At 40.9% G+C, this 12,582-nt stretch overlaps 2 protein-coding genes across 8 annotated transcripts in view; one reads left to right on the top strand and one right to left on the bottom strand.

Annotated features, from left to right (window-relative positions):
- The window catches only part of LOC107719296 (activator of 90 kDa heat shock protein ATPase homolog 1-like), an 11,810-nt gene extending 8,530 nt beyond the window's left edge, over positions 1–3,280 (bottom strand). Inside the window, exon 1 of the mRNA XM_016526701.1 lies at positions 3,183–3,280. Within this exon, the coding sequence (XP_016382187.1) occupies positions 3,183–3,262 (80 nt within the window). The 5' untranslated portion in view covers positions 3,263–3,280. The remainder of the gene's footprint in view (positions 1–3,182) is intronic.
- amy2al1 (amylase alpha 2A-like 1) lies at positions 2,731–11,505 on the top strand. 7 transcript variants are annotated; one of them, XM_016526639.1, is made up of 12 exons: positions 3,284–3,469; positions 3,732–3,759; positions 4,433–4,605; positions 4,801–4,947; positions 5,063–5,260; positions 5,356–5,586; positions 5,662–5,795; positions 5,991–6,113; positions 6,186–6,285; positions 10,831–10,952; positions 11,046–11,171; positions 11,273–11,505. In XM_016526639.1, the coding sequence occupies exons 1-12, from the start codon at positions 3,296–3,298 to the stop codon at positions 11,460–11,462; spliced, it is 1,746 nt and encodes a 581-aa protein (XP_016382125.1). In that variant the 5' UTR covers positions 3,284–3,295; the 3' UTR covers positions 11,463–11,505. The 7 variants fall into 7 exon arrangements, with proteins under 7 accessions (XP_016382165.1, XP_016382125.1, XP_016382133.1 ...); XM_016526679.1 differs by lacking the exons at positions 3,284–3,469; positions 3,732–3,759 and adding an exon at positions 2,731–2,812; XM_016526647.1 differs by lacking the exon at positions 3,732–3,759 and having other exon boundaries at positions 3,284–3,479.
- The last annotated feature ends 1,077 nt before the right edge of the window (positions 11,506–12,582 follow it).

The following is a 12,582-nucleotide window of genomic DNA, read 5'->3' as shown; positions in this document are numbered from 1 at the left end:
ACACTCGAAGTGGATTGGTCTCTCTAAGCGAGATCCCAATTCGTCGGTCATCCAACGTGACGTCTCCGTTCCCTCCTTCAGGGAACGAGGGTTACATACGTAACCGAGACGTTTTCCTCTCTCTTCTTAAAAAAAAGAAAAAGAAAGAGGAATATATATATCTCAGGATTGGATTGGGTCCATCCAATCCTGAGATATAGAGAGGAAGAGTTCCTCTTTATTAAGGAGCAGCGGGATTACATGGGCAATTCAAAGTTTACTTCAGGATGTCAGTGGCTCAGTTTGATGTTTTGCTAGCAGGGGCGCGGGAAGATGTTTTCGGTTGGGGGTGCTGTGTGTGTCCGTGTTGGGGGGGCTGTTTCACTTACGTCGGTGCTCGTGCTGGGGCTGTTGTTGTTTGGATGCCGATTTTGGAAAGTTTTTGCTGGGATGGGCATTTAAAAAAATCTGATATTCGCTTTTGCGCCATTATCTCCTTTTTAAAGTTTTTAATACTTTTTTAAAGTATTAAAGTTAATCTTGTTCGCATTCTGTATAGTTCATGTCTGATACCACGCGCTAGCGTCACGTGTTCATGAGGATTAGGCTAATCATCCCATATAGAAAACATCACAAGTTAAATTAATCATGTTTATAAAGATAAACATGGGTTTGTTATAGCCCACTTACAATTTACATTTCAGAGATCATTACAAATAAATTATTAAATGCTAAAACTGAATAAATTTAAATGAACAAACTTGCCGTTGCATTTGCAACCATGTGAAAACAGGGGGTGCTGCAGCCCCCTCAGCACCCCTACTTCCCGCGTCCCTGGAAAGATACTAACTTTTCAATCTGCTACATTACTAACTGTACTGACGAACTATGCAGACATGCTGTCTGCGCTGCAACAGAACGCGTCAAAGCGACCGTTGAAAATCATTTGAACTTCTGTCCGCACATCATAAATAGAACGAGGCATCAGTTTACTGAATCCGGTGTAGACAACATAATGGGTTCAGACATGCTGTCTGCGCTGCAACAGAACGCGTCAAAGCGACCGTTGAAAATCATTTGAACTTCTGTCCGCACATCATAAATAGAACGAGGCATCAGTTTACTGAATCCGGTGTAGACAACATAATGGGTTCTATTCTACACCGGACGCGAGCGGCGCGACAAAATACAATAGAATAGCAATGTGATGTGACCAATGTGATAAGCATGAGTTCTTGGCCTCGGCGCGGCCGGTAAACACCAGCATTGAGTGGCCGCGATCAGCTCCGGTGGCCGTGAAGTTAATGCGCTGCAGACGCGTGCCGTGAAGCGCAGATCAACTCTAGTCTCTAACGTCACTGAATCTGCTGTTAAAATGAACCATCCATTCATCATATCATCATGCAAAACAAAGAATTAGAATCATTGTAATGTGACGATCAAATATAGGTGCGGGTGGGTGGCGGGCGGATAATTTGAAGCAGCGGACTCGGGTTAAGTTTGAGCTCATCCGCGCATCTCTACACTACACTGACCTGGGTCCAGTAGCAAACAATGGAGCATGCTCTGCTGGACAAACTAAGTAATTACACCATTCAGAAGCATTTAATCTGCGTTTTATGTTCTGTAAAAAAAAAGAGTTCATATCGGCGGCATATTCGCCGATACCGATATATCGGCGACAGGCTCATATCGGCCGACAATATCAGCTAAACGATATATCGGTCGGGCTCTAATAATAATAATAAAAAATTTAACCCATATAACCTTGTATTCTACTAAAAGATTGTTACGACACCAAAACTTTAGATACTCGCGTATTTTCTGAATCGTCTATTACAATTTCGATATCACAGCGAAAATATTAGTCTAACTACTATAAAATGTAAAGATCAACAACAGTCAGTAATAAAATAGAACAAATTACAAGCAATAGGACAAATAAATACAACAGAAAAAAGAAAACTGTCTGTCAAATAGTGCATGTGCACCGAATTGAGCTTATGATTGAATGGTTTAAAATTGCAAAAAAAAAATTAATTCTCAAGACCTAAAAAGACATGCAAATGCTAAACTTTTGTGACGTTGCAACAATGTCAACTGAATAAACAATAAATAACACAAATTCTATACAGATCGTTGATGACGATTTCCATTTGTCAGGCATCAGTCTTTCAAATGAACCACCTAAATTATTATTAGGTTATAATAATTAGTATACAAATGTCTCCACGATTACATAAATGTACTGAGATTAGAATGCAATTCAATTGGAAAACTGAATGAGCAAATACCCTGTTCATGAAATTTAGTAAAGGAAAAATACTTTTTCAGGCCTGTATCCAAAAAAGTAATATTTACTGTCTTTATTTCCAGGTTTTCCATAACTCAACCCTGAGAATTGCTCTTGACAAACCATAGATTTATGTGACTGTCTTGCTTAATGATATTTCTTAATAGGTTCATGTTTGAAACTAGATTCTAAAGTATTTGTTGACAACTCTAAAAACCCATTTAACTAATGGATGGAGATACTACCAAACACATAATGGTTTAAATGCTTCAGCTTCCCCAATTAATTATTGTTCCTTCACCTGATATTATTCACCTATTATTTTATTCACCTGATATAATTACCCAAGTAAAATCCGCGTTAACTTAAGTAACCTCCCATTTATCACACTTCATCATGTAATTTGCTCTAAGAAAACCGAGAGTATCTCTTCCTCAGTAATATTCCATGTCCATGCTGCTTTCCGCTGCTGAAGCTGACACACAACGAACAGCGGAAACGATGAAAACCGTCTGACGACGACAACAGCTGACAACCCAAGTAATCAACGAACAAAAACAAGATTTTTGTCAACTGATATAAATATACCGACAAGAAAGCAGTCGCATGAAAGATGCTGTGAAAGCATGGCATGAATAAACTTGTGACGACGCTAACGGAACACTAACGTTAGCCAGACACCACCATTTCACTTTATAAATAAAATAACCCCTAAAACAGCAACAGCTTGAGCTATCTCGGTCGCAGCGAGCTGTCCCGTTGTCCTTATTATATTTTCTTCGGTCGAGTCTTCATGAGACAACAGATTTAAAGAGGACAGCTCGGGTCAGAGGCGAGTGTGCTTTAGCATTTTAGCATCAAGATGGCTTGAGTGAGTGAGTGAGTGAGTGGATGTGCCGGTGACTCTCACCAGTGCCAGTTGTTGACATTTGTAGCATCCGCTCTCTCCTCCACGATCCAGCGAGGGTCTCCTTCTCCCCACTTCGCCATAATGATTTAATACAGATATTCTGCTTTAAATGAATGAAGCTGTGGGTTGTGACAGAAATGTGTCCGCCACGCGTGAACTCTCGCTTCTGGAAGCCTCTCGACTGCTGCCTCAATTTGTTGCTCGTAGAAATGACTGGAAACGGAAGTGAGTCGCGCTCAAAGCTCTCCGTGCTAAACACTGGCTGCTTGGAGAAGATTCCGCACGAACCTGTTACACGTGAGATGCCAAACAATTCTGTGTAGCTCCATACAAAACAAGAGAAATTTTGCGTAGATGTAGTTCTGTTTGTTGGTATTACTAACAGTTTTTTTTGTTTGTTTGTTTGTTTTTGGACATGAACCGTAGCAGTGACATTTGTTCTTGGAAATACAGTACCTTGTAGTACCACTCAATTTGTTGCTCGTAGAAATGACTGGAAACGGAAGTGAGTCGCGCTCAAAGCTCTCCGTGCTAAACACTGGCTGCTTGGAGAAGATTCCGCACGAACCTGTTACACGTGAGATGCCAAACAATTCTGTGTAGCTCCATACAAAACAAGAGAAATTTTGCGTAGATGTAGTTCTGTTTGTTGGTATTACTAACAGTTTTTTTTTGTTTGTTTGTTTTTGGACATGAACCGTAACAGTGACATTTGTTCTTGGAAATACAGTACCTTGTAGTACCACGTAAATTATGAAAGAATTTAGCTGACTTTTGAAATGTATTGTGCAGAATGGCAATGTAAAATTATATGTAAGTGGCAGATTACTTGTCTGTAAATAAGGACCTTGTTTTTGCAATGACGTCAACATAAAAATTCGAAAAAAGCTTCTTTGTAACTAGATTTAAAACGAGATTCTTCAGCAATAATTTAATCTTAGTTTTGAAGCAAGTTTTTAAAAAAAAAACTATTTATTAAGTGTGTGTGTGTGTGTTTTAGAGAAACAAAAGACATTACATGCTGGTTAACACATTTGTCTTTACCATTTACAAAAATTAATTATTACCAACGGATTACAATTTAAACATTCAGTCAGGATTGCGTGTTGGTTCAAGCAACTAGACTGTGAGAGCAACAACACTTTACATGTGTGATAGTCTTTTGAACTGTAGATGATTTTTCAGCATTCATTGCAATGTGTTTGTGACACTGAGATCACTTACCCTAAGCTGTTTTCCTCTGCACAAAGGCACAATGAAGCTCCTGATTGTGGCTGCACTTTTTGGACTGTGTCTTGCCCAGCACAACCCAAACACTAAACATAATAGGACCTCCATTGTTCATCTGTTTGAGTGGCGGTGGGCAGATATCGCTGAAGAATGTGAGAGATACCTGGCACCAAATGGCTACGGAGGAGTTCAGGTATGTTTACAATGCTTATTGATTCCAGCACAAATTCGCCTGCACTATTTTTAAGTAACAGAATGATAAATGTGATGTTTTGAAACTTCCTGAGCTTTCAGATTAGATATGTACAGAAGGTTTTGAATTATAAAGGATTATAAAAAATGTGAAAACCTATAAAATAACAGTTCGTTGTTGTGTTTAATTTGACAGATCTCTCCCCCCAGCGAGAGCATTGTAGTGACCAATCCTTGGCACCCTTGGTGGCAGAGGTATCAACCAATCAGCTACAACTTGTGCTCCAGATCAGGAACTGAGGAAGAGCTGAAGGACATGATCACACGCTGTAATAATGTTGGGGTAACACAAAACTAAAGCTCATAGCATCGTACCTCAAAAACAGTCAAATGATGATGCTTCAATGCAATTGATAACTATGCAGCATCTCCTTTTGTGCTATTGTGCCGTCATGTAGGTGAACATATATGTGGATGCAGTGATTAATCACATGTGTGGAGCCGCTGGTGGAGAGGGCACTCACTCCAGCTGTGGATCATACTTCAATGCCAACAAGGAGGGCTTCCCCTCTGTTCCCTACTCATCATGGGACTTCAATGATGACAAATGTAAAACTGCCAAAGAAGAGATTGAAAACTACAATGATATTTTCCAGGTTCTTGTTTGCAGCAGTGTTTTTAACTCTTCTGTGTAAATACTTCAAGACATGTTCTTGTTGTTGACTCCATCTTGTTGATTTGGTGTTGACAGGTCAGGGACTGTCGCTTGGTGGCTCTACTGGATTTGGCCCTGGAGAAGGACTATGTTAGAGGAAAAGTAGCTGAATATCTGAACAAACTGATTGACCTGGGTGTGGCTGGATTCAGAGTTGATGCTTGTAAGCACATGTGGCCTGGTGACCTTACTAACATCTACGACAGACTCAAGACTCTCAATACCACTTGGTTTTCTCCAGGCACCAAGCCCTTCATTTATCAAGAGGTATCAGCATCCCATCAAGACCAGAGTTATTTAAAATGGTTGTTGAAAACATTAACACAAATGCCTTTTTTTCAGGTGATCGACTTGGGTGGGGAGCCCATTAAAGCCAGTGAATATTTTGAACTTGGAAGAGTGACAGAATTCAAGTACAGTGCGAAACTGGGCACAGTCATTCGTAAATGGGACAAAGAAAAGCTAAGCTATCTCAAGTATGCAACAGTAACTTATATTATGACACCGCTCTCTGGAAAACTTGATTCTGATTGGTCAAATGCAGCATTGAGTAGCCATATATTCCTGTATATATGCTTGTTTTTTATCTGCATTTGTACTTAAAATCATGCTCAGCAAAGTTTTGGCTTCTAAGAGTTATTGAAAGAGTTGTAAACTGTGTTTTGTTTTAGGAACTGGGGAGAGGGTTGGGGTTTCATGCCTTCTGATAGAGCTGTGGTGTTTGTGGACAATCATGACAATCAGAGAGGCCACGGTGCTGGTGGAGCTTCTGTTCTGACATTCTGGGACTCTAGGTAAGATATTTTGCTGAAGAACTACGACTATTCCTACTGTGAGTGGAATGTTTTACATTGTGAATTTTGCAGGCTTTATAAGATCGCTACAGGACTCATGTTGGCTCATCCATACGGTGTGACCACAGTCATGTCTAGCTACCGCTGGGATCGACATTTTGTGAATGGAAAGGTAAACGCTTTCACATAAAATAACGATTACATTGAAGTCTTATAGTTGGTTAAACCCACATGCTTGACATTATATGAATGAATAGTAGTATATTAATAGTAGGGCTAATGTGATTATTAGGGGTATGCGATTGCAAGTAGCAATGAAAAGTTAATTCTGCACTAAGCTGATCTAATAATTAATGTTTGTTAAAAATGTTATAGATTTATGTAGAAAATGAGAATCATTAAAAATTCATCACCAAATATATTTTGAGACAACTTTCTTGTTAATGTTCAGTTTTGTTCAAGGTAATTAAAACAACAGTTTATTTGTTTGTTTTGAGGAAGAATGTGTAAAAGTATGGTACTTGGGGTAAAATACACCCCTGTTTTTGGAGCTAAAGGCACAATAATTGACGTGATCATAAATAGCTGACTTCCATGACAAGATGGGCCCTCCAAATGCACCAGTGTTAATTTTGACAGCAAATTTTGATTTGGTTTTAGTCGTAGTCTTTTGGCTAAAATGCCATTTAGTTTTAGTCATATTTTAGTCATCTGAATTGTTTTTAGTTTTAGTCATATAAGATTTTAGTCGACTAAATCTACAGTAAATTTAGTCGGCTAATATCTAATGGGTTTAGTTACAGTGCATTTATTAAGCATTTCTCTAAAATTTCCAAAGTCATTATATAGGTTTGATATAAAGGTTTTATCATGATTTATCATGATTTAACTGTGGTGACACACAACATGCCTTTGTTAAAATTAAATAAAACCACTTCTCATAAAGAACAAGAACATGGTCTTCTTTTTAATGAAATACCAACGGTTATATAGGCTAATTATGCATTCTTTATAGCAACTTGTTTACCATATTAATTCTTTCAAGCAGATATATTTATTTCTATAAATACATTTAGATTAATCTTTAGGGCTAAAGTTTTTCAGTCAAGAGCAGTGCATGATTTTCTGTCTTTCTGTTGTTGCTTGATTAACATCAATGACTCGGACAATAGCAACTAAATTAGGCTGCTATCCCTTTAAAACCGAATTGTCAATAGATTTATGTCATAGTTTTTGTCATTCAAAAAGAGTTTTAGTTCGTTATCTTCTCGTCGTCGGCGAAAAAAATGTCGTTGACAAATTATGACAAAAATTATTTGTCAACGAAATTAACACTGAAATGCACAAAGTTCAAATGATCGATACAATTGGTTAAGTTGGGCATCTACCTTAGTGTCACACCCATGGACATTTTGTTGTGTTTTCATTCCCCATGTGCTCTGTGTGACCCAGTTTTTCCTCGTGTTTATGTTAGTCAGTTCACCTGTGTCCTCATTAGTTGATCTTCCTCACCTGTCTGTCCCTCATTAGCACCCCTACTTTAGTTCTAGCCTGTTCAGTTGTCCCTCGTCCGGTATTGATGTTGCTGTATGTGATGTGCTTCGTGTGGCTCCTGTCTGCCTTTGTGGATTTACCCTCATGTGGATTATATTAAATACTGTTTGAATTCATCTCCTTCTTCGTGCGCTCCTCATTCCACCATAGCGTGACAGAATACCGGACTGACAAAAGAAAAAAGTAAGCGGCGCCTTTCCCCCTGTTTTGTTTTGTCATTTTTTAAAAAAGTTTTTCTTTTTGTTATGGATGACCCTGCCGTCCTCGTCCTCCTGCTAGAGCAGGGGGATTGCTTTCTCGAGGACCACACTAGAGACTTTGTGTTCTTGGCCAACCAAGACCAATGTTCTTGGACATCGCGGATGACGACACCAGCCCCACTCTGGACCCAGAGCCCAGCCCACCATCACCTCGCTGCACGGAGCAAGAGCCTGAGCCCGCCGCGACTGATGAGCCATCGCCTAATGGAGTGACAGATCTGAGGATCGCCCCGGAGCCAAAGCCCGTGACGTCAGACCAGGTGCGAGAGCCGGCTACAGTGCTCGCCATTGGGGGAGAGCGCTATGGACAGCGAGAGCGTGGCGGGAAGCTCCACCCACTGCACCATGGCTGAGGATGAGCCGAGCTCAGTGGAATATTACGCGGATATATATGCAGACATGCCCTCACTTCTCCCGCCTTCGTCTGAACTCTCTGCCTGCCCTGAACTATCTGTCTGCCCTGAACTGTCTGCCTGTCCTGAAACGACCACGGAAGTCGTTCCCCTATCGTTGGCGCTCCTGGAGCTGGGAGTGGCCTTGTGGTGTGTGTGTGGGCAGCACACACTGTTCCTAAGCCCCTGATCATCCTAAACTCCCGCCCAGCCTCCCTCTCCCACCACCTCTGCACCAGTCCTCACCATCATCACTGCTGTCTCCTCATGGCTTCGTGGCTGTAGGATCCCTTGTCTCCGCCTCCAGCATCTGAGTCCTGGAGTCCACCTCGGCCCATCAACCCAGCAGCTCCACCATGGCTCCTAGCTCCCTCCTCTCCGCCGTGGCCCATCAGTCCACCAGCTCCTCTGGGCTCCCTCGTCCCTCCGGCTCTGCCTTGGTTTGTCGTCGACCATCCGTCGCCTCGGGACTCCACTCCTCCAGCTGTGCCTCGTCCCTCCATTCCTCTGGCTCTGTCAGGCTCCTCCTTCCCTCCGGCTCCGCTGCGTCACCCTGGCTCGTTGGCTCTCCGCCTCGGGCTCCACCACCACCTGCTCCGCCGCCGTCGGTCGGCCCCATGGAGTCGTCAGCCCTTCCTCCACCATGGCTCCTCCCTCCGTCAGCTCCACCGTGGGTGGCCATTGTGATTGCGGCCTGGGTCCCGCCTGGCTCCTCCTGCTCCAAGTCCCTCCTGTCCTCTCCCTGGCTCCTCCCTCCATCGTCTCCATCCTGGCTTCTGTTTGTCGTCCTCCTCCCAGATGTCTGTCCTCCGCCCAAACCTCCTCCTGAATTGTCTGCCTGCCTTCCTGTCAACCCTTTGCCATCCCCTGTCACCATCGCTTCTCCACTCCTTGTGCCCTCCTAAGTCTCCGTCCATCCCTCTTTTCGTTGTTCCTGCGGCGCAAGGCCGCGCCTTACGGGAGGGGGGCGAACTGTCACACCCATGGACGTTTTGTTGTGTTTCATTCCCCATGTGCTCTCTGTGACCCAGTTTTTCCTCGTGTTTGACTATGTTAGTCAGTTCACCTGTGTCCTCATTAGTTGATCCTCCTCACCTGTCGGTCCCTCATTAGCACCCCTACTTTAGTTCTAGCCTGTTCAATTGTTCCTCGTCCGGAATTGATGTTGCTGTATGTGATGTGCTACATGTGACTCCTGTCTGCCTTTGTGGATTTACCCTCGTGTGGAGTATATAAATATAAACACTGTTTGAATTCATCTCCTTCTTCGTGCGCTGCTCATTCCACTGTAGGATGACACTTAGAGATAATCACCATATTTATAATGAAAACAATTATATTTGAAAATATTATATTAATCATCTAAGAACATAATTTGTTGTTAATGTAAGGCCATATTAAATTATTATGGGATCTCCTTCAAGCACTGTAGGAAGCGTTCAGTTTCTTTTTTATTTTATTTTTTATGTTTTTAAAATGAACAAATTTTAATGACAGTGTATTTATTAAATAAGGCATATTTCATTATTTTGTCTATTGAAATCAACAGAATATGGTATAAACTGTGCTGAAATTATTATTTTGAACAACTGTTAACCATGATGGTGAGCCTTTTACTCCGAGTGTGTCGCCACATATATTTATATAATTTTTAAACAAAACAAACTACTTTTATGATTTCTTTTCTGACAAAATGTGTTGCTCCTTTAATGTTCTGTAAAAAATATGTATTTTTCTACAATCATGCACAATGGGACTAAAGAAAAGCACATTTTCCTTAAAGGGGTCATATGATGCCCATTTTCCACAAGTTTATATGATTCTTTAGGGTCTTAATGAAAAGTCTGTAACATAGTTTGGTTAAAATTTCTCAATGGTAGTGTAAAAACACCTTTTTTTACCCTGTCAAAAACAGCTCTTTTCAGATCAAGCCGTTTTTGTAGCATTTCCCTTTAAATGTTAATGAGCTCTGCTGACCCCGCCCCTCTCTTCCGAGCTGCTCTCAGAGAGACTGTTTACTTTAGTCGTGAAACTTTTTAATTAGCACATTATTAGGAAAGGCGATTTGCAAAGATTCATTACAAAACATTCTACTCATGAATGATTCATGAATGATTCGCACGAACATAGACGCATTTAGGCAGATCGGAGGGCGCATTCCCTTCAGAAACAAACAAAATCCACTGCGAGTTCACCGGCTCAGATGTCAGGAGTAAACGACGACTGCTATGTTCATTATTAAATGACAACTGCTGTGACATCACACAGACAAGCATCTGAGATCGGCTCGATTTGAGAAAGGGGAAAACATTTAACGAGATTTAAACAAAAACACAGGGTGGATTTTTATCATTATAGGGTGGTTGTGTACACACACTGCCAACACACATTTCAGTTCAAACAACTTGTAAAAGTGCATGTAGCATCCTATGACCCCTTTAAGTTGTGCCATGAGTGTGCTAAATGTTCAGAAAACCTGAACAAATAATGTTTTGGTGAAATAAAACACAGGATCAGAATGACTGGATGGGCCCTCCAAGCAATGCCAATGGATCCACTAAGCCAGTACCCATCAACTCAGACTCCACCTGTGGGGACAAGTGGATCTGTGAGCACAGATGGCACCAAATCAGGTGGGTGTGAGTTTTTTTATAAGTCTGCTGGACACATCTTCCTAAAGTCAAAGTCAAATCCCAGCCATTCACTTGCTTTATTCCCCACCACAGAAATATGGCGATTTTCCGTAATGTGGTCAATGGCCAGCCTCTCTCCAACTGGTGGGACAACGGCAATAATCAGATAGCCTTCAGCCGTGGCAGCAAAGGATTCATTGTCATCAACAATGATGATTGGTGAGAAACTTGTAACACTAATCCATGAATAATGAACATGTCATGTTATAATACAAATTAGCCCAAAACTGCTCCGTAACTGGATTTAATGAATGTTCCAGGGCACTGAATGTGACGCTGAACACTGGCCTGCCCATGGGTACATACTGTGACGTGATCTCTGGAGACAAGAGTGGGGGCACTTGCACAGGAAAACAGGTGTCAGTGGGTTCTGATGGATGTGCCACCTTTAGCATCAGCAACACAGACGAGGATACATTCATTGCCATCCATGCTAACTCCAAACTGTAGATTCAGTGAGGATATAATTATAATAAAGCAGGATCAATTAACAGTGTGGTTGAGCTTTTGTTTACAATCAAATAATTAATCATATGAAAAAGATAAACCACAGTGTCTTATACAGAACCACAATCTCTCGCAATCTTCCAGTGAACAAGTATCCGATTCCAAACAAGCCAGTGTACTGTTAATAATTGGTATTCCTTCTTGACAAGACTGGACTGTGTGAACTCTGCTGTCTACATTTGGATGACGCAACATGTGAAATAACAACAATGCAATGTATAAACTTTTTTATTCATTTAATTTTTTTATTTTATTTTGTAATACCTTAGAAAATTGTATTGAGTAGCATACTGTAAAATATTTTAGAGCGTCTATTTTAGAGCGACATTTTACTCCTATTGTAAATATATCTTATAACATCATAACATCATAAACATAATACGATTTTTAATGATTTAATGATAATGTTTAAATATTTTGTAAAAAAAAAAAAAAAGAAAGAAAAAAGAGAGAGAAAGAAAGAACAACGATAATAATATATAGTTACCAGCATTACCACGCAAGCATAAGTGAAGCTGATATTGGCGCGAAAATCAAACGCCAGAGGCGACCGTTTATTTTCTGTCAAGATTTTGATTGCTTCTGTGGTGACTGGTGAGTAAATGTTCTTTTTTCCCCACTATATAAAACACTTAAATGTTTTAAAGGGGTCATATGATGTCGCTAAAAAGAACATTATTTTGTGTATTTGGTGTAATGAAATGTGTTTATGCGGTTTAAAGTTCAAAAAACATTATTTTCCACATACTGTACATTATTGTTTCTCCCCTATGCCCCGCCTTTCTGAAACGCGTTGATTTTTACAAAGCTCATCGTTCTGAAAAGCGAGGTGTGCTCTGATTGGCCAGCTATCCAGTGCGTTGTGATTGGCCGAATACCTCAAGCGTGTGACGGAAATGTTACGCCCCTACCATATTGTGATACCCTGTCCGGCCAAACGAGGCATTTGTATCCAGTGGGGACATAATTACGGATTATAATGACGCATCGCGCCGCGTAAACATAAAACCATGTCTGCATGTGTGATCGGAGAAATGACAAACAACAAGCACTACTCTACACT

The sequence above is a fragment of the Sinocyclocheilus rhinocerous genome, unplaced genomic scaffold, assembly GCF_001515625.1.
Source record: "Sinocyclocheilus rhinocerous isolate Xijiao unplaced genomic scaffold, SAMN03320098_v1.1 scaffold343, whole genome shotgun sequence".
NCBI classification, from domain to species: domain Eukaryota; kingdom Metazoa; phylum Chordata; class Actinopteri; order Cypriniformes; family Cyprinidae; genus Sinocyclocheilus; species Sinocyclocheilus rhinocerous.
This window is presented reverse-complemented; position numbering and strand designations above follow the sequence as displayed.